Source organism: Epinephelus moara, chromosome 24, assembly GCF_006386435.1.
Source record: "Epinephelus moara isolate mb chromosome 24, YSFRI_EMoa_1.0, whole genome shotgun sequence".
Taxonomy (NCBI): domain Eukaryota; kingdom Metazoa; phylum Chordata; class Actinopteri; order Perciformes; family Serranidae; genus Epinephelus; species Epinephelus moara.
The window spans coordinates 45669755-45692333 of NC_065529.1; the positions used below are offsets into that span (position 1 = coordinate 45669755).

The 22579-nt window shown below is 41.6% G+C and overlaps 1 protein-coding gene across 1 annotated transcript in view; it reads left to right on the top strand.

Moving 5' to 3' along the window:
* The first annotated feature begins 307 nt into the window (after window positions 1-307).
* The window catches only part of raly (RALY heterogeneous nuclear ribonucleoprotein), a 51670-nt gene continuing 29398 nt past the window's right edge, over window positions 308-22579 (top strand). The window contains exons 1-3 of the mRNA XM_050038350.1: window positions 308-593; window positions 10761-10833; window positions 14681-14728. Coding sequence (XP_049894307.1) covers window positions 338-593; window positions 10761-10833; window positions 14681-14728 — 377 coding nt within the window. The 5' untranslated portion in view covers window positions 308-337. The remainder of the gene's footprint in view (window positions 594-10760; window positions 10834-14680; window positions 14729-22579) is intronic.

A 22579-nucleotide genomic window follows, 5' to 3' on the forward strand; every position in this document is an offset into this window, starting at 1 on the left:
ACCGTTCTTATTTCTTATGACATTCTCACAAAAGTGTGACTTGTAACTTTACACCAAGGTCTTGATGCCTGTGTGAACAATGAATTAACTCTAGTTTGATCAGTAAATACAGTTTTCTGACTCATGCTTTTGCAGCTGGTTTGAGAATTTTTGAACAGTTATGATCGTCAAATGTCTCAGTCAGTGAGGTGGCAGGTTGCAGCTGTGCTCCATTATGTCTTTTGTGACTAACGCCAGTTATCTGTTCTCTTTTATTCTCCTCAGATCCCCATCTCTCTGCATCTCTCCCTCCCAATCCATCCATTCGTCAGTCGCTTCCTTCACTCATCTCTCCAGCATGTCGCTGAAGGTCCAGACCAGTAATGTGACCAATAAGACAGATCCAAAGTCCATCAATTCCCGGGTGTTTATCGGCAACCTGAACACAGCGGTGGTGAAGAAGTCGGATGTGGAAAGCATCTTCTCCAAGTATGGCCGGGTGCTGGGCTGCTCAGTGCACAAGGGCTACGCCTTCGTCCAGTACGCCAGTGAGAGGCACGCCAGGGGGGCTGTGATCGGGGAGAATGGCAGGGTGCTGGCAGGACAGACGCTGGGTGAGTCCACATGACACGGTGTGATTTATAGCTCTACTTACAGAGCTGGAAAAGAAAATGTGATGGCCAAAGTGGTTGTCATGGATAAATGTTTGAGACACAATCCATTTAAGATAATATTTTACCCTTAAATGAGAATAATAAAGCTGTTTTTTGGACATGGAAAGTGGAGTGTGCATTATGCATTCAATTAGTTTAAGTCAAAGGAACACCATTTCCTTGTTGTTTTTGTGACTAACATGTTTAGGAGCAACAAATCAGTAGACAACAAGAATCTCATTTAAAAAAAGTTACTTTAAAGTCTTTTCTTTTTCTCCCTGGGCTCAGAAAATGTCCACTCACGAAGATGCCAAGTCCTAAATGGCATTATAACTAGTGGTAAAAAAAGCCTTTGCATTGTAGGTCAAACTAATAATTAATCTATTAATTCATTAATTTGGTAATGAATTAAAGCTACAGTTGGTATCTTTTATGAAAATATTTTTTCTCATATTGGCTCATACTGTTACTGTATCCATACTAGGTCACCGGTTCATAAGACTCAAGGTGCGGTTTGATGTGATACAGTGGAGTCATGGTTTGTTTTGTTTTCAATACAGCAAAAAAGCAGACATTGCAGAGAAATGTCCTTGATTTTGAAAATTTTATATACCCAAATTTTATCCAACAATTTGCATATATGATGATCAGTAGTACAGATTCATTTTGTTTTTCCTTTTTTTAACCATTTCTAAAACATTTAAATGTATGAAAACTATCATAATTTGGGCTTTTTTTGTACAAAGCAGGAATTATGGTCTGGCTAAAATGGGCTACTTAAAGCCCTGCAGGCTACAGAAAACCCTCACTTCACACTCAGAGTTGTCAGGACCGTCCCCTCAGAGTCAAACAGTTTTAGAAGACACATTCACACTTTCCACATCGACATATGATGTGCAAAGTACCCTTGGTGCGTTTGTTATTGACATTCTGGGATGCTGTGTCACCTTTAGCCCGTTACATGCATTTTGTGTTTTTAAGATACGCTTCCGTTTTTACAGGAAATGTACAGATTACATACAGAATAAACTAAATAAAATAAAGAATATATAATGCACTATGTCAGTACAACACTGCAAAAGGATGTTTTTTTTCTCCTTCAACAACAAAAGCATGTGGTTAGGTTTTAAAAGAAATAACAAAATTCGGCTTTACATTCATATGGGAACATTTAACATTTTGATTTTCATACATCATTGTTGTAGCCCTATGGTGATTTTTACATTTTCCAATAGTATAAATGTGTAGCTTATACACTGAATTTAAAAAAAAAAAGTTTTAACATCTTGTCAGCTATGTGCGTCATACGTCTACGGCCTGACGCCTTTTCCTAAAATGTATCAAATCTCAATAACGATGGCTGGTCTTGAATCTCCTTTGTGAGGCTAGCTATTGATTCCAAATCCAAACAAAGAAAATGCCTCAAGTGAAAATAGAGATATTCATAGTGCGTGGACAGATTTGTTTGCTTTCACCACTAACTCTGCAAAGTTTAAGTACCATGTAATTATAAATAGCCCACAGCAAAGTAGGTACTTCGATGTAAAACATATTAATGAATGCTCATTTAGACCTATCAGGAATGTTTACATATTTATATAATGTAGGCGGCATGGTGGTGCAGGGATTAGCATTGTCGCTTCACAGCAAGAGGGTTCAAATCCTGTGATGGGGGAGCCCCTCTATGCTTAGTTTGCATGTTCTCCCCATGTCAGCGTGGTACTCCAGCTTCCTCCCACAGTCCAAAGACATGCAGGTTAATTGATAACTCTAAATTGTCCGTAGGTGTGAATGTGAGTGTGAATGGTTGTCTGTCTCTATGTGTCAGCCCTGTGATAGTCTGGTGACCTGTCCAGGGTGAACCCTGCCTCTCGCCCAATGTCAGCTGGGATAGGCTCCAGCCCCCCCGCGACCCCCAACAGGATAAGTGGTTACAGAAAATGAATGAGGAATGTTTATAAGCGAATTTAGATTAAATAGGCTGTGTTGTGAGTATGTTGATTGATTAATGTCTTCAGACCACACAGTCCTGTAATAATCAGACTCGCTGTGGCTGCACAAACCTCTGGAACCTTTGAGGACTCCTGAGCACCATTACATCCATTTTCCTCTTGAGTGTCTACATATGCCGCCCCCTCCCCCTTCCTCTCTGTGTTACTGTACAATAAGATCTCAGAACGGGAATCAGAGTTGAGGAGAGTTTGCCTTTAAGCCGCTGGACTGATTTCCTCTGTGTGTGTGTGTTCCCCCTGTGAAGCGGGAAGAGACGAGGTGTCAGCGAGCTGGTGCGTAGAACTCAACGGGTTTATGTTCACTCACTGCAGAGCTGCGAGCACATTTCTCTAACAGTCTCTCTCAGTGTGTGTGTGTGTGTGTGTGTGTGTGTGTGTGTGTGTGTGTGCGCGATGAGACAACATTTATGAATGAGTATAACTGAAAGTGTGTGTCTGTGTGTGACAGTGTATCTTAGTGTGTGTGTTCTTGGTTGAAGGGTTAATTGCTATCCCACTAACAACACACAAAACCACACACACACACACACACACACACACACACATATGCGCGTGCACACACTCACACACAAAGTAATACAGGGTACATTTCCCAGAAGGCTCCATCAGTGTGAGTGTGTGTGTAATGTAGGATAAAGCTATGACAGCTAAGGGGCCGCTAAGTGATGCTCTCTGCCCCACTGCAGCTTCTGTGTGTGTGTGTGTGTGTGTGTGTGTGTGTGTTGCTATGGAGATCATAATAAATCTGTCTCTTTCTCTGTACCACTTAACTAGCATACTCTCTTTTTTCTCTTTACATCTCTCTGTACCGCTCTGCCTCTCCTCTCAGCTCTCCAAGTAATTTCAACCCTGAGTGTTTTTTACTGCCGTGATTTAGAGTTCATATTATGACACACTTTTAACCTTTTAAACATAGAAGCACAACTGTGGCATTATTTCGGTGGCAATCAAACCTTTCTTTTTTGTTACTATTATTCATCTGTGTGGCAGCTGCACGTAGTACGTGTGGGTGGTGTTGTGGGTTTTTTGTGAACGATCATTGAGGTTGGAATGTTCAGTAAAGTTCAGGGATGCACCAGTTTACCAGCTGAACATTGGTGTAGTGACTTTTTAACAAAACAAAATGTTTAAACAAGTCTGAGGGGCAAATGGGTGAACTTGTTTTGGACGCGTATTCTGGGCTAAGAGTAAACCAATGTCCAATGCATTCCAAGCCAGAAGAGGTTTTGTACTGAACAGTAAGTTACAACCACTAGTTGCTCGATGTTACTACTTGCTAGCTGTCAAGCTTCTGTGGCTGGAAAACTAACCAAGCTGAATAGCTGGTAACAGTTTGCTGAGCTAGATGCTAGCTAGCCACGTTAGCAGGCATGCTACCAGTTAGCTAGATCTGTAGTTTAGTCTCCAGTTGAATCATATGGGTTAATGGTCATGATATGCATGTCAAAGTTCATCCATTTGAACTCTACACTAACTATCTGCAAGGATTTACTTTGCCTACACAAGGGAAGCCACTGATTTCGGCAGTTCTGTTGTAAACTGATTTAGGTCCAAAATTTTGGCGTCAAAAATTCTGTTGTGACCTGGCCGTGATAGACTAAACCCTCTACTACTAAAACCTAAGGGTGCCTTAAATTAGAAATATATGTTGTAGCTATGATAGATGTAGCCTACCTGATCCTACCAAAAGCACAAACAATATACGCACGCATCACTGAAGTGCCACATATAACGTTGCGACTGTTGCCTCCATTTCCATGGAAATACACAGGGCCTGGAAACAAATCAGTCACGTCGGTAGACTCTTATATATAATGAAACCTAGATTACTGCCCCAGCAAGTAGGTCAAACCTTAGAAAAGACCTAGTAATGGACCTGATTTCTAGTCCATGTTAAGTCCTCCAGCCAACATGAGCTTAAAACTTTATTGAGAACGTCAGGTTCCCCAAACTAAATAAATACACCATACAGCTGTGACTGTGTGGGGTGGAGCGGGATATCCACCAATCGGATGTTCAGCGGCAGTCGCAGGTGGCACCTTGTATGGTAGCCTCGGCCACCAGTGTATGAATGTGTGTGTTAATGGGTGAATGTAACTCGTAGTGTATAGAGCGCTTTGAGTGGTCGCATGACTAGAAAGGTGCTATGCGAATGCAGGTCCGGCAGTAGCTCAGTCCATAGGGACTTGGGTTGGGAACCGGAGGGTCGCCTGTTCAAGTCCCCGTCTGGTCCAAAATATGGAGCGTGGACTGGTAGCTGGAGAGGTGCCAGTTCACCTCCTGGGCACTGCAGAGATGCCCCTGAGCAAGGCACCGAATCCCCCCAACCGCTCGGAGCGCCTGTCATGGGCAGCCCATTCTGACATCTCTCCACTCAGTACATGTATAGGTCCAGTTTGTGCATGTGTGTGTTCAGACCTGTGTATAATTGACAACAGAGTGAAAAATTTAATTTCCCCTCGAGGATTAATAAAGTATATAAAATTAAAAAATATATATAATACCATTTACATGAACACAAAACCGCTTTGCTAGCTCAGTCTTGTTACGACTAAGATATCTGCTGAATTTTTTTTTTTCCCATACACAGATTAAGCTCCCACATCCTCATCACAAGCTCACACATCCTCAAACTTCACATATATTTTTAAGCTAGTAGCACCGTGTCACCGGCACAGCTGATAGAGGATGCCAGACGTTTCCATTCAAGAGCATTTTAATTTCCAAAAGTAAAAATGAATTGAAAAAAAAATAAACATATCTACATATTTCTTATCTTTTTGCAATCCAGTGGTTAAGTTCAAGTTCTGAAATTGTTTTATTTAAGTTGGTTATTCTATAAATGCTACTATAAGAGCTGAGAGAAACAGCTTATCATGAGCATTTGTCCGATCATTTGGTCATAAGATATCCTAATGACCCAAATTTAGGTGGCTTATTGCTCATTAGCTTTTCAGGTCATTTGAAATTAAAAAAAGAAACAAAAATCTGAGCACATTCTAAAGCCCAGCATACACTGTACGATTTTTGACCGGATTTGACCCGATTTTTGAGACGCACGACGAAGCAGAAATCCGAGCGTAAAAAAATCGTGTCAAATCCGGTCAAAAATCGTTTTGAGACGCACGACCTGCCGACGCTCGGACCGGATTTCCGCTTCGTCGTGCATCTTTTGCCGTGCAGTGTACAGGGGGGGGCGAGGGCCGATCATCTGTTCCAGAACCGCGGTTGGACGGTCGGATGAATTTCCGAATCGCACAGTTGAAGCAGAGCCACAAGCCGATTCGCCAACGTCTGTGCATTTATCCCTCACTGCGCCTGCGCGAAGACATAGATCACCATGGCGACACGTCGGTGGACTGTAAATATGGAGGCCAGGTTGGTTGAGCTGTGGCAACAGTATGAGTGCCTGTTCGACATTTCTTCTGCCACCTACCATGACCGTTATCAACGAGAGACACGCTGGCAGGAGATAGCCAATATTCTTCAGCTGCCTGGTAAGTTTTTTCTGCTCTCATTTTCAAGCAAGTGCAACAAACATACAAGCTAGCGCGCTAGACGAGGTACAACACACACACACACACAGAGGGTGCACCTGGCTGTAGCCGGCTTACCTCCAACTCTCGTTGTAAAGTGGACAAACCATACTGTCCACATCTCTCAAGCCATCTGCGAGTCCATATGCGCCGACGCCTCTTCTTTTTGGACGTTTCGGCACACAGTATAGCGCAAATCATCAAAGCAAACCACTTGTCCTGCTTCGTTGACAACATCGGCACCTCCGGAACAAATCGGAGCTTTCAAATGTATCTTTATTGACAGCTGTCAATGGGCAGGACAGTCAGCAGGGGCTGACGAGCCGTTTTCACCCGTACAGTGTGAGCTCTCTGATCGTGCTTGATGATCGGAACGTACAGTGTGAGCACATAAATCGTGAGCTTTGGCCGCACATCGCAGACGATTCACTCGTACAGTGTGAGCTGGTATTAACAACAAGATTTTAAAAATCGTACAGTGTATGCTGGGTTTAAGTGTCTTGTTGACCCTATCAGATTGCTTGGTCAGAACTAGTTGTTGTATTATTACATTTTAAAAACCAGGCCAGAGACACAATACAGTAAAACTTAGCATCACTGTAAAATATGAAACAAAGTCAACCAAAGAGCTGAAATAATGACAGCAGCTGAGGGGACTTCCGATTTACAAACTGCTTAGCAAACCACGAACAACAGCTGACAACTTCCAATACGTTGACTAGTAAAAGAGTAGTCTGAGTGGGCGGAAGTTTGCTGCAGAGATCAGCCTCTCATTGGGCGGAACGAGCCACCCGCTGAAGTCCCGCCCTACCACCTCCGGTTGTGTAGCAGTTTTCAACCGTTTTCAACACGTCCTTTACTAACTTTTGCGGTGTTTGATCTTGCGGGGATGTAGCCATTTTTCTGCCATGGTTCGCGTCCTGTAGGCGATATTTTTGTGGGCGTGTTACACCAAAACCTGTTTCCCCCCGGCAATATTTTTGCAAGCGCACCGTTGCTGTGGCACCGCCCAGAACGATTGTGATTGGTTGAAAGAAGTACAAGCAGCCGGGGCGTTTTTTTCTCAATCTCACAGTGAGAGTCGGAGTGTGAAGTGTTTTCTGACCGACTGAAATGACTTGCTGCTCAGACAGACACTGAAAGAAGGCGATAAAGTATGTTTGTGTGTGTGCTGCGTTCAGGGACTTCCCCTTAGAATAACAAGACCCTGCAGGAGACAAAATAAAATCACTGAGGCATATGGAGCAGCAGGTTGACGGTTGACAGTGTGTGTGTCTCTGTGTGTGTGTTTACACTGTTTTTTTTTCTTGGGTCGTAAAGGGGAGGGTCAATAACAGTTTTGGCTGGATAAAGGTGTGTGTGTCCTTGCAAACAACTGGACTTCTGCCATTTCCACACCTGGCTGCGGTCATGATTCTGGATCATTGCCTCAAACACAAACACACAAACACACACACACACACACACATTCCCCTTCACGGTGAAGTTAACAGGCTTGAATCTTCAGCCTCCGGCTGCTGAAAACTCACTTTCCCTCCTCATCCGTCCATCCATCCTTTTATTATCCTCACTCCTTCCTTTGCTTCCCTTGATCATATAGCTCTTTCCTGCTCATGTTTTAAGAAATTTCAGAGATCCTTTGACCCTGAATTTGATCTAATTTTGAAAAATACCTCATGTTTATTTTATCTGAGATACAGGTACCGACATTTTAAAGCTAGTTTTCCTCTTATGTCTGTGTGGGTTTCTTGCAGGTGCTCTGGTTTCCTCCCACAGTCCAAGGTCATGCAGATTAGGTGAATTGGAAACTTTAGATTGCCCTGTGATAAACTGTTAAGCTCCTGGTGTTTCCTGCCTCTCATCCATTGCATGCTGGGATAGACTCCAGCCCCCGGAGACCCTTAACAGGATAATGGAGTTGCAGAACGGATGGATGGATGAATCATAGGTGCATGGTTGTTTCCTTGTGTGAGCTCAGAACAGCTATTACTGTAACTTTCCACCCACGTGTTGGATGGAATCACGAAACAAATGTACTCTAATAGTCTGTGAAAAAAAGCGGCTGAAGAAGTGGGGCCCGAGAACAGACCCCTGGGGAACTCTCACTTGTCATTTTTGTCCAAAATGCATCAAAGCATCGCAAAGAGTTAACAGCAGATTTTTTTACATTAGCAAGTCCTGACCCTTTGTTCCTGAAAGTGTTCTTTCCTCATTCATCCTAAATTACTGTCATTACACATCTGTTTCTCATCCTTGTTTTATTCCCATATTTTTCAAATATGTAAGCAGTCATTCTCTGTAACTGCTTATCCTGTTAGGAGTCGTGGGGGGGCTGGAGCCTATCCCACCTGACATAGGGCGAGAGGCAGGGAACACCCAGGATCAGTTGCCAGACTGTCCCAGGGCTCATAGACCGCGGAACCGGGGGGGCCAGGAGGGCCATGGCCCGGGTAACTTTTGTACTCTGACATAGAGGGCTGCATTGGGATTGGGTCCCGCCGGGTCCTGCGGGTCCCCATTAAACAGTGGAAGAAGAAGAAAAAGAAGAAGAAGATGTAGCCTAGCGACAGGATGTCAACACAGGATCTTGGTGCACATGCATGAGCGTTTCCACTCCATATTTATTCATAAATGGACGAATATGCCCTGAACCAGCTTTCATACCAATTTGCCGCTTGCTCCACCTGTCTGTCTGTCAGTCTGTCTGTCTGTCTGTCAGTCAGTCTGTCTGTCTGTCTGTCTGTCTGTCTGTCTGTCAGTCAGCTCCATCTGTCATGAGACAAACATGAAAGAAGACGTGCAGTTTATTGTGTTTCACCGGCGATGAGCTGTCATTACGTGTGACTATTACGCACGTCTGCGCGCTCTTTATAACTGTGTGAACCTATGTTGCGTAATAAAGATTTGACCCCTCATTATTTTTAACCGCCCCCTCAGTAACTTCATCCGGGCGCCGGGCTTGCCTTAACCTCAATCACTGCGTGATTATATAAAGGTAGAAAAATAAATAAAATACAGAGGAGGAGAACATGCAAACTCCACAGAGGGGCTCCACCACCCCTGGGTTCGAACCCCCTACCCTGAGTTCAACAGAAATCCTCTTGCTGTGAGGTGACATTGCTAACCACTGTACCACTGTGCCACCCAATATTAAATTATAAAAAGAAAAAGAAATGAAAACAGTACAATATATTTATGTTTATTTTGAGATTTTTCTCAAGGCTGTAATTTGATTTGGCCCAGGGTGCAGCAGCAACATAAACCAAAGGTCCATCTACATTTGTTATTATAACCACAGCCCTGTAGGTAATGTGGGCCTTCTGCTTTTAATGTGGTATTTCCTTCTGATTGAGGACAGCAGGAAATCTTTCTCTCCTTCTGATTATTTATACATGGCAGGTTGACAGGCCAGTCCGGGCACACTGGGAGCTGCCCGACTGACTGAACAGCTGAGTGTACTTACATGAGGCACTGTGTGCAGATAGAGGAGAGAGGGTGTTGTAAAATGGCTCAACAGCTTCCTCTAGTGGAGGTTACAGGGCAACACAACATCCACCTTAAGAAATTGTTTCCCTGTGATGTGTTCACTGCAGCAGTGGTTGTCAAACTTTATGTACCCAAGGCATACCAAAGGTGGAGCCAAATCTCAAGGCTCACCTGTATAGCTGCACGGTTGCCTCTGTAACGTGTGTTATCACTTATCATGACATAAATATTTGTTTTTATTTACTCATATCAAATAACAATTGACAACCAACTATTACTCATGAAACATTTATTAACAAAATGATTGGGGGGGGGGGGCCTATCCCAGCTGACATTGGGCGAGAGGCAGGGTACACCCTGGACAGGTCACCAGACTATCACAGGGCTGACACATAGAGACAGACAACCATTCACACTCACATTCACACCTACGGACAATTTAGAGTCACCAATTAACCTGCATGTCTTTGGACTGTGGGAGGAAGCTGGAGCACCTGGAGGAAACCCACACTGACACAGGGAGAACATGCAAACTCTGCAGAGAAGGGCTCCCCCACCCAGGTGTGAATCAGGAACTGATTTTGGAATCTAACTGTATTAAAGATTAAAGAGTTTTAAAGCTTGAAGGGGCCTTAGATACTTTTCTCTTTAACTGGCTGGTTTTAAAGGGTTCCCACACGTTTTCATGGCCAACATTTAAAAACTTTTCCAACATATTAGATTCAAACTGTATTCAAACTTAATTTCATCTCTCTGGCACACATAGAGAAAACACAGGGAGAAAATGATGAAAGGTAGGTGATGACGAACAGAACATGAATCATCGGCAGCTTCAGAAAAAATGAATGTGCCGTTTTGTTTCATTACATGGAGGGTTATCCTCGGAAGACTGCTGTAACAATTTCATAACACATAAAATTCATAAAATTCCGTGACTTTTCCAAACCTTTCAATGATTTTTACTAATTCTATGACTTTTCAAGGTTTTCCATTGCTGTGGGAACTCTGTTATTAGTTAGTTGTCCTAGAAAAAACTGTAGAGAAAGTCAGAAATCAACTGTTCTTCTTTTTTTCCTCTGTTCTTTTTTTTTCAGATATCAACATGGCTGGAGAACCAAAGCCAAACAGACCCAAAATCCTGAAGCGATCAGCAGCTTCTCTGTACAGGTACACGCTGCCATTCATTGTGTTGATTGTCTGATAGATCATGGTGTCACTAGACAGATCTTGGAGTATTTCAGGACTCTCCTTTACATGTGCACATTCTTTTAAAGGCCAGGACCTGTGTATACCATTGTGCTTTATGTTTTATGACTGGCTGTGGGGATCTTGTACACCAGTGCACACTATACTACTGCTAAATGGCCGTCTCTGTATATCCACAGTTGGACTTCATACTTAGATTTTTCCGCAGGCAGGCTCCTTCTTATCTGTGTCCATACATGTGTAAAATCCAAAATCAATATGGCCTGCGCTCCCAGACTATTCTATAGAGGGTAGTCGGCAACATTCAAACAGGCAAAAAAGCTTTTAAATAAGTTGAGTTGATCGAGAAAAAGCAGCACAATTTGTTAATTTCTCAGTGATTTCTCCTAATTTTTCACTAAATTTGCTGTCGAAGTTGTACCTGTTTACTTAAATTGTTTTTTTGTGATGCATTTTAACTGGATGCTGTGTTCACTCGTTTGTGATGTGTGACAGTATCTGTTGTTTGTGTTTATTGTTACAGTGTTCATTCTGCTGTCTTGGCCAGGTCGCTCTTAAAAAGGGTTTTTAATCTCAATAAGACTGTTACCTGGTTATATTAAAAGATAGACTGTATAGGACTTGTATTTTAGGGCCAACAAGGGAATATTAAACCCACAAATGTGTTAACCACAAAAGCAAATGCAGGCGCTCATGTGGGACTGAGATCTAAACCACTTTGACTGAAGAGGGCCAAGGCTTTAAAACCACCCACACTGGATAACAACACCCTGAGGAAGGTGGGGGCTGGGACCTGTAGGTGTTTTATTAACAACACCCTGAGGCAGTGTTAGGCTGCTGTTTTCAACATCTCAGCTCCCTTCAGTCTTCAGTTAGACAGTCTGACTTACATTTCAACTTGTTTATGGTAGAACACTATGTCTGATTTTTTTATTTCTCAAATACAAAACCCTACAAAACAAGACTTTTATTTTAACCTCAGATACTTTGAACAGTTATAACTGTATTTTCAACCTGGACCCTTTTTTCCCCCCATGTTTTTCTGTCGAAGTAACTAATGGAGATGACAGTTTTGAAACCGGTCCAGTATTGAGCAAAATACTAGCTGACAGCAGCAAAACAGGCTGCTATGTAACTGCAGTGGCATGCAAAAATGTGGGCACCCCTGGTCAAAATTCTGTTTAAGTGAATCGCTAAGTAAATAAAATATGAACTGATCTCCCAAAAGGCATGAAGTTAAAGATGACACATGATTTTCAACACTGTAAGAAAGATCAGTGTATTATTGTTGTTTTGTACAATTTTAGAGTGAAAAAAATGAAAGGAGCACCATGCAAAAGTCTGGGCACCACAAGACATTTGAGCTCTCAGACAACTTTTACCAGGGTCTCAGACCTTATTTAGCTTGTTAGGGTTCTGGCTTGTTCACAGTCATCGTTAGGAAAGCACAGGTGATGCAAATTTCAAAGCTTTATAAATACTCTGACTCCTGAAACCTTGTCCCGTCAATCAGCAGCCATGGGATCCTCTAAACAGCTGCCAAGCACTCTGAAAACTAAAATAACTGATGCCCACAAAGCAGGAGAAGACTATAAGAAGATAGCAAAGTTTTCAGGGAGCTGTTTCCTCAGTTCGTAATGTCATTAAGAAATGGTAGTTTACAGGAACTGTGGAGGTCAAATTGAGGTCTGGACGACCAGAAAAACTTTCTAAGAGAACTACTTGTAGGATTGCTAGAAAGGCAAAAGAAAGCCCCTGTTTGACTGCAAAAGACCTGCAGGAGGATTCATCAGACTCTGGAGTGGTGATGCACTGTCTGCCCACAACAGGGTGACACAGAGCTAGTTGAAAATTGGCAAATTTTCCTTCCAATAGCTTACTCTGAATACTGCTTCGTCACATTGTCACACCACCTTGCTACGATGCATAAAGTGAACTGGATATGGCGGTGGGCCCCCCAGTCATTCCTATGAAAGTTGCTCAGTGGCACATGAAGCCAAATAACCAAGTGGCTAACTTCCAGTTTAGCGTTCCGCTAACCTGAAGGGGGATAAAAATGGTTTAATCACGCAGCTCTTCTAGACTTTCAAAATGTTATCAGACCAAATGGATCAGATCCTGATGGTGAGTCATTCCGTGAGGGTTGTGACACTAACAAAGTATATGCACTTATTTCCAGACAGCTCTTTCACAACATCAGACTGTGGAAGAAAAAATTCTTTTTGGGCCCTTTGGCATTACATGACAGACCTTGAAGTTTAATTCCACATTTGACCACAATGTAAAATTGGCTTCAAAGCCCAGCGCTCTTCTTGGGGGCTCGCTGCATGGACTGCCTCAAATTATTGCTGTCAAGGTTGCTGCCATATTGGGCATGCAAGACTGGTTTTCGGTGAACACACTTCCAGCATATTAGAACTGAGAATACCACCTCTAATTTTTTCATTATTTTGAAAACAATATTTTTTGTACTTGGAAATTTTTTTAATCACTCATAATTGGCTGGGTTGTTAACAACTTTTGGGGTGTGGCAAACTTTGAATGCATTTTTATGTTTGCTTTACCTGGACTGTAAAAACTCTGTAGAGCTAGCTGATAACTCCTTTAGGCTTTGTCTCTATAATTAATTACTTAAGCCGGATTTATACTTCTGCGTAAATGTAACTACATGTTGCGGCGATGCAGACCTCCTGTCTATTTCTGTAAGCTGGAAACAAAGTGGAAACAAAGCTTTTACTTACTTTAATTTCACAAATAAAAAACAATAAATTGTGAAGACAATAAAGCCTCCACAAAAATAGCATTTTAAGTCTTGTGTGTGATTTATCCTGGCTTCATAGGAAGAGAGGAAATCTCCGCTCGTCACTGCTAATTTATACAACAAAAATGCCACTGGCTTGTGCTGATAACGTTAGTATGTTATATGTGTTTGGAAAACTTGTTTAGTATAAGACAGTTGTTCTGTAATGGAGCCTAATTTCGTTTAATTTAATGTTACCTTTGTTAAATGTTGCTGTTGTCCCTGGCTTCATATGAGTAGGGGAAATCTCCCCTAGCCGCTAAGCTAATTTATACAATGTTAAATGCCATGGGTTTGTGCTAATAAAGTTAGCATGTTGTATCTGTGGGGAAAATGTGTCCAGATAAAGACAAGTGTTTGTCTGTGAATGCTGCGAGTTATAGTGAAGCTGATTTGTGTACTTGTGTTTGAACTTGTCTCTATTAAACCGTGTTTAATGTGTGTTTAATGTGTGTTAACTAAACTTCACAGCACTGATAAATACAGATATCAGAGTGGGGGAGTTCTTATTTCTACATCAATTACAGCTACATAATTCTACAAGGTTTTTATTCTTTAATTGAAGAACCCCTGACTTCACTGTGTCCCCCTCCACTAAATGCTCTATCCAGGACATGTGTGCTAACACTTCATGCATAGCCTACTTGCAGCACTTGTAAAACGTGTCAGAAGACATTAAATGTTCTGTAGGCCTACATCATTCTCAAGAATCCAGTTCCTGCTGCCAGGTTTTCTTTTGACATTGTCATATTTATGGCTTTCTTTCTGTCTCTTGGGGTGAAATGAAGTATGTGGTGGTTTTTCTTTGTCTCTCCCACACAGCTTGTGATTATTGCCTTTTTATGCTTTTTTTTTTTTTTTTTTGCATTTGTGTATGCATGGAAACCCCTGCCCAAACACTTTTGTTCCCATGTGTTGTTTTCAGTGTGGTTTCATGCCTGTGTTATGAAGAGCGTTGTACCACATTTGTTTTGTGCAGTCACTGTGTGCTTTTGTGCTTCTTCCCAGTGGCTATGAGTTTGACTACGATTACTACAGAGAAGACTTCTATGACAGGTAAGAGAAAAGATGGTACTTGGGGTTCATCCAGCATTCTTCTCTCTTTTAGAGCCAGCGGGGCTGTCGTTAGGGTTCGAACACATGGACTGTTGGCTCTGGTGTTTATAGCTATCAACAGAATGTTTATCATGTTAACCTTTCAGAGACCCGAGGCAGACTGAGGCCAAATGTGTTAAACATGCTGAGCCACAACAATGGAGCAAATCTGGTGTTCAAGCTTGTTTTGTTTTTTTGACCTGTTAAATTGACCTGTAGCATAGCTTAAACAGTGATTAAAGACGATTGCTCAGGGGAAGGAATAAAAGGAAAGCAGGTGATACTCATTCACCAAACACGCCAAGTAAATCAAAATTATGATGTCCTGAGTTCACTGCCAGTGTAGCAGATGAGCCGTGTGTGTCTTTTGTCTAAAAAGCCAAAAAGTTTGGGCAAAGTTTAACTTGTATTTTTCATCTGCACTACAGTAACTTCAAAATAAGAGCATGCCGGTATAAATAATTACATAGAATTAAATAAAAGACATAAAATAAAACAATTAAAGACCAAAGTTCAACTAGTTTGGTCTTTAATTGTCTAAAAACTTTTGAAATTGATGGACGTAATTGTGGAATTAACATGCACTCCACCATGTGAGCATAAATATAACAGAACGTAATCTTGAACACAAAAAGTTAAAATAAATTGAGAACAGAGGAACTTGCTCTGTGTGGAGATTATCAACATATTTTCACCAGTGTTTCTCACAGCTCCAGACACAGCTTAGTGTTTGATTTTTAAATTCTCTCAAGATGTAACACTAGTTTATACAGTGTAATGTAGCACAATGCACATATCTGTTTATTTTTACACACTTACAGACTCAACACAGTGAAGATATATATTTATTCTTAGAATCTTAAGCACTAGTGTTGACATTGTAGCATAATATGTATTTTAATTTTTATTTGATTGTATTTCATTACATTATATTTACATACTTACTCCTGTTCTTACTGTTCATAATTCTCTATTCTTTACATCAGAGTGAGTGTAATGAATCACAGTTTCCTCTCGGGGATAAATAAAGTATTAAATAAAGTATTTCTGATTCTGATAATAAAATACAACATATCAGTACATTTAAAAAAAATAGTTGGGGTTAATTTGTAAATGCATTCGTTTTTATATAACAGAAAATATTTTGGTATAAATCCAGCTATGTCTGAAATATTTTGACTTTAATAAAAGGGTGTGCGGAGGTGACTAAGTGAGCTCCACAATTTGGAGACTAACGTGTTAAAATGGATGTGGTGGTGAGTGAGAGACCAGGATGAGCACATGGAGCGTATGAAAACATGTTTGAGAGGTTGGTTATTGTTTTAGGAATTATTTATGATACTCAAAGAAATAATAGAGGGAGGAGGAAGACGAAGAAAATAGACAGATGGGTCTTTTGGGAAATGCTGCAGAGTTGTCTTTGAGGTCGAGTGAAATTGGGATGGGGCACCACCAGCTGTTGCTCTGCAGGTGTGTGTGTGTGTGTGTTGAGGCACATCTGTTTTTATATCTGTGCACAATAGATTCTAAAATGTGTGTTATCACCCTTATCACGACATAAGACAATAAAAATAAGATAAAATAAGATGTAGCTTTTGTTTTTTTTTTGCTTTTCTTTCGGCGGTAGGTCATCTTTGCTGGTGTTTTGCTGCAAGTTGCTCCGCTCAATAAAGCAATCCACTGTCCCACTCACAGCTTTCTTCTCTTAAATGTTATCATCCCTCACACTGGCGGCCGATCGAGGCTTTTGATGTGTCACACTAATAATTCCTACTCGTGAAGGCAACAAATAGGTTCCCTGAGATTTAAATTTAATTAAATTACGTTTTTTAGCTGGAGTTTGCCTCTTTATTAGGAAATGGGTGCACACCACATACTGATACAGTCAATTAAAAAATAATTTATAGCTTTTTGAATAGGCCCAGTTGAATATTGCCATAATAATGTGAGGTTATCACAAAATCCCATGGCACACCTGGATTGGTATCACAGCACACCGTTTGAGAACCACTGCACTCGAGGGCTTTGTCACTTGAACATAGAGACATGGTGTTTTTGGGCATTTGCTGAAACAACAGATGAAGCTTTTCTTCTTGGATGGACAGTCTGAAATCCCCTAAAAACAGTTTCATTCACATCTAATTGCAAAATGGGGGTCTCCTGGAACCGATCTGGAAAAAGTGAATTGTATTATTTCATTAATTAAATAATGTTTTTAATAAATACAACAAAGGACAACTGATGTAAATGTATTGGTGTCCCCAGCACTGTCATCTCACAGCAAGAGGGTTCTGGGTTTGAATCCGCCGAATCCCTTTGCATGTTCTCCCCGTGTCAGCGTGGGTTTTCTCCAGGTACTCCAGCTTCCTCCCACAGTCCAAAGACATGCAGGTTAACTGGTGACTCTAAATTGTCCGTAGGTGTGAATGTGAGTGTGAATGGTTGTCTGTCTCTATGTGTCAGCCCTGTGATAGTCTGGTGACCTGTCCAGAGTGTACCCTGCCTCTAGCCCAATGTCATCTGGGATAGGTACCAGGATAAACGATTACGGAGAGTGAATATCTGAACTTCCCTGGTTCCATTATGCTGTTGAAGTATATAGAAAACAATGTCTGTACTTTTGTTTCTTATGTTACAGTTATTATTACCATTTATCAGCATGTGTATCAGGGGCTGTACCCATCTTAGAATTACAGTATATTAGTTGAATGAGATTCAGCCATTCAGCAAACAGCACTAACGACAGATCAGAAATGTGAAACAACATTTTTTGCCGACACTAGATATCAAACAAAAGCCAGAGTCTGTATTGTATTAAGTATCTGTGAGCTGTAAATTCACAACCCCGAAGCAGATGACAGAAGATAATGTTATCTCGGTGCCTTAGGATGGAAAGTTTCTCCTCTGTGCCGCTGCATCATGTTCGCAGTTGTCCGTACCAAAAAGTAGTGTGAAAGTCGCAACCTAAGACGGTCATCTACCGCTCTGAGCTAATTGGCAAATAGCAACTCAACAGTGGCTTCACAAATTGAGTAAGCCATTCACTGTTGTGTAGGAAAGCAGCCATCCGTGCATGGAAAGGCAGATTTGAAACCACTGTAAAAAATTCAGTTATTAAGACAAAAATCTGAAAATACACATATTGCATCTAGACAGCATGGAGATGTTGGTAATTTGTTTGTAACAATGATTGATTTGCTCCATAAGTGAAAAACTGATGTTTAAAATTGCCATTTTTACATTGACTCCAATTGTTCACATTAGAGCAAAATTCAAAATGCTGTCAAAAATTCAGTTTTTGAGATAAAATTCTGAAATTTGCCACACATCATCTACCATGACTCTAGAATTTTGTCATTTTTTTCATGAACATTGAAGATTTATTTAGCAAGAATTTGCATGTATATGTTTACAGTACCGTTTACAGTCAAACATTTTGATGCACTGTAGGCTCAATTTTTGATAAATCAAAAATCTGAGAAACATAGTTTTTGTAGGACAGTCTGAAGATGCTCTGTAGCAAGTTTGGTGTCAATTGAGCAAAAATTGTGGGAGGAGATAGGTTTAAGAAGTTTTACAGTTTTTGAAAAAAACAGAGTGATGAACTTCATAATTTTTAATAGGTTTAAATGTACAAAAGTTTCTTCAGTATTGGGGCTACAGTTTGATGAAAGTTGTGAAGTTGTAGCACGTATGGTTGATTTGTTGTGAATTTTCAAAGTTTTGAACTTTAGACGCTTGCTGTAGCGCCACCATCAGGACTATTGGCTTGAGTTTACAGCTGAGGATATCTGGCATGAGACTGGACCTTTGTGCAAAGTTTGGTGAGTTTTCACTCATGGGAAGTATGATTTCCTCGGAAGAAGAAAGAAGAAGAATACCTAGGATTACAATAGTGTCTTGGCAGTTTAGCTGCCCGGACCCTAATAATGATTATTATGATAATGAGCAGGATCAAGACAAAATAAAAAGATAAATTAAAAGATAAATGAAACAATTAATAAAAGGACAACATCAGCCCTGCATCACTGTCTAAATGGCATTAAAGAACAGACTCATTCCAAAATGATCCAAGACACAGTTGACCTGAACAGAGAGAGAGCATGCTGGCAGCAGCATGATGCTCCACCGTTTACGGAACACCTGAGGAGTCTCTGTCACTATAATGATAAGATTTATAGATGGTAAACCACATCTTTGAACCAAGGGATTATCCGCCTCAGTGGGGATTTTCTTCTCCCTGTACAGTACCTGCATCCCGATCAGGCCAATCTGAGGAACATCTGGCCAAAGTCAATCCATTTTCATTGACCTCTGCAGTCAAGCCACAGTGTGGTAACTATTAGTGCTCTGACAAGACCAGGTGAAAGTCATCATCAAAGCCGACACTGTTGGGGGGTAAAAAATAAAAAACTGCATCTGTAGTCCTGCCCCTACTCGAAGCAAATCCTTGGACCCAGTCTCATGTGTCTCAACTAATTTTCACGAGAGTTCAGGTCTTTGAAACTGAATCTTTACTTTGGTAACACAGAGCAATACATGTGAGAACCTTTTTTGTTTTTGAAACGTGCATAGACAGAAAGGGGAGATGTCCAGCTGAGATGAATCAGGGATGCTTTATCCAGATGATCCCCAATGTCAAACTGATGTCTGCCTCCGATCTCAGCATGGGATCTTTGCATTTACCCTGAGAAAAAAATAATAAAACAATCCGGGGTTATTCGCTGTCATTATAAGCAGACATTGTGAAACTTTTGTGCTGCAGAGGTTTTGTGTTTCACAAAAGACAGTCATGCTTGTGAGAGAGAGAAAAAAACGAGCTCTCCCTAAACCTCTTCTGACTCCTGCCAAAACGCATCAAGCTTTGTCTGTCTGATATAAAACAGGCTAATGCAGCGGAGGGTAATCAGAGTTCCTCCATCTTGCTGGGAGAGCAAGAGTGCTGTGGTCTGTTAATTTTCTGAATGACACGTTATTTCCGTTTCTTTGCCTGTGCTCGTAACGAACAAAGGGGGATTAGTCAGAGAGTTCAACTGATCCCTCTCTAAGCTCCGCCCCTTTGCGATGGCCCGTCAAGCTGTTGAAGCTAGCGTAGGACCTGCATTGTAACTAAGTGCACTCCCTAGGACACTGAAGAAAAAAAGCGCTCCTTCAACGTTGGCATGTTATGCAGCTGGTCATCATTATAGTTTAATGGCACTTGGCGGCGTCAGGGGGAAATTTGGCAGGACGAAAAGGGAAGTTAAGGGGGCGAAAGTCCGAGAAGGGTTGGTGGGAGGGGTAGTTGATGAGTCCAACAAACACAGACTTTCACGTGGGAGAGCAGTATTTGCATCCTGTAAGATTCTAAAGCCAAACCACATGCATTAGTCGGAGGAAAAAAAAACATCAATTTGCGTTGTTGTACTGACGTAGTGCATTTATTTTGAAAGAGACTGTATGTAAATGGTAAATTTCCTGTGAAAACAGAAGTGTATTTTGAAAGAAGACAACGCATGTAACAGGCCTAATTTGACAAGGCATCACAGAACATCAACAACCAACGCACTTTACCTTTCACGTCGTAAGTGGACGTGGAAGGTTCATGACCAGACGTCAATATGACAAGGTCGGAGTGAGAATGTGTTGCATGGACAGTCTGTGTTTGAAGGGTATATTCAGGATGTCAACCTCAGTCAGCAGCAAAAACAGAATACTAAGATTAAGATAGCCTATGGGCTACAGATCACAGCGTAAAAATTAACCACCACATCACTAGAAATTGAGATAGAAGACACTGAATATAAAGGGAACCTTCACCGATATTCAACCAGCTGTGTGTCATCGCAGTGTGTGCAAATCAACAGTGTTTGGCTTTTCCCTGTGCCGCCAAAACCTCCAACGATGGACAGACAGGGAGCTCTGGAGGAAGCCAAACAACTTTACACACTGCAATGATACACGGCCAGTTGAATATTGGCAAAGTTTCCTATCATCCCTTCACCTGTCCCTGTAGAGCATGGTAGGTTTTATTCAATGTTATTATCATTAACAAGAAAAAGTAGCATGTGTCTAGTAGGCTATGCCTTCAGTAGGTAGCTAGCTATCTAACCCTTCACTTTTCAGGGCTTTTTTTGGCTTTGGAACAGGGAAGAAACATATACCTCCAGGTAACGAGTATCATTAATACACGGCGTGCCCCAGGCACAACAATTAGCTCCAAATCCACAAAACCTGCCTGAAAATGAAGGAAATCTGTAATGATTGCATTAGAGTCAGTGGAGCACAGCTGTGTTGTTGCTGGACCCTTCTCAGCCCGATGCTATGCTATGATTGGCCAGTCTGCAATCGAGGGGCGGGACATAGCAAAGGGTCAATTATCATGGGTGTTGAATACATGGCTTGTCCTTCAAATCTAACATGACCTGTCCTGGGATGCTTCCTTTAACTGCTGTCTGCCAACACATTCTCACTCACTCCGATCTTGTCAAATACTGACGCTTGGACATTGGCCCATCACGTCAAAATATGAGGAGCTAGGTACCCTTCCTGCATCAGTTTTGGACATTTAGTGACTGTGTATCAATCTATGCTCGTCTCTTTTAAAAATGAACTTTTCACACGAAATGTTTCTGCATGTTAAATTCAATCAGTCTTTTTCAAAATAAACTTAGAACACAGGTAAAAAAAAACTTCATTTTTAGGTTCACTCAGCGCAGACCTCCGCCAAGCAGCTCGGATTTCCCGCCATTTTATTATTTTATCCACTTTGCTTCAACCGATCACCACCAAAATTGTATCATCTGTTACTTGTTCTATTTTCAACCTTTCCTGAAAATTTCATCAAAATCCGCTCAGAACTCTTCAAGTTATTTTGCAACAGACAGACCAACGCTGGCGAAAACATAACCTCCTTGGCGGAGGTAAAAATACATCATGGTTTGGCTTCAAAGTTTGTTTCTAACATAACATAACATCTCGTGACATACATCAGGCTGCTAAACACATTTGCACACCCAGTTGTTCTTAAAACAACTTGATTGACTTGTGGTTTCACACAGGACACAAACAGCAGGCTCCTGGGTGAAAATTTGTAGTTTGTTTAATCCACCCACGGAATTTGGACTTTCTCGCTCTTTATACAACCTGCAGTATCAACACATGCCTCTGTGTTGCTCATCTCATACCAGTGCTAACCATTAATCTGTTCACCACTGAGAATATTTTCGACTGGTTATGCATTTTAGTCTATTGGTTAATTTTGCTGCTCTTCTGTTTACTGCGCTGCGTAATACATTAGCTAGCAACACCGCTCATTCTGCAATTACTGCTTGTAATGCCATCCCATCCTAAAAGTGTTGCTGTGGTAACACTGTGCCCCATCTCCTGGTTTTCCCCCAGGTTGCCCCTGGTGAGAAAGTGACTCACATTTAAGCCTCAAACCTTATTTACCATTGTTAATGAGCCTACTGTTAGCTCTGTTAGTGCTGTTAGCAGTGTCAACACAGTTAGCGGTGCTAACGTAGTGAACAATGCTAGAGAGGTTTACAGCTCAAAATGAAGCCACTTGCTCACTGTGGCGACGTGGTGGGAGACTGGAGAGTGGCCAACATATACCACAGCAATGACATGCCGGCACGGGATGACTTTACTAGCGGTAATTGCCAAATGAGCAGCGCTGCTAGCTAGTTCCCAAGACTGGAGGGTGGGCAGTGGGGTCCATGTCATTGGTCCGACAGCCCATTAGTCCGACTGTCCGCGGTGCTAAACGGCTCCCGGCGGGTGTATTTCTACCTTGATGGTGCGCCGCGACCGGCTCTGGGTCAGCTTTTC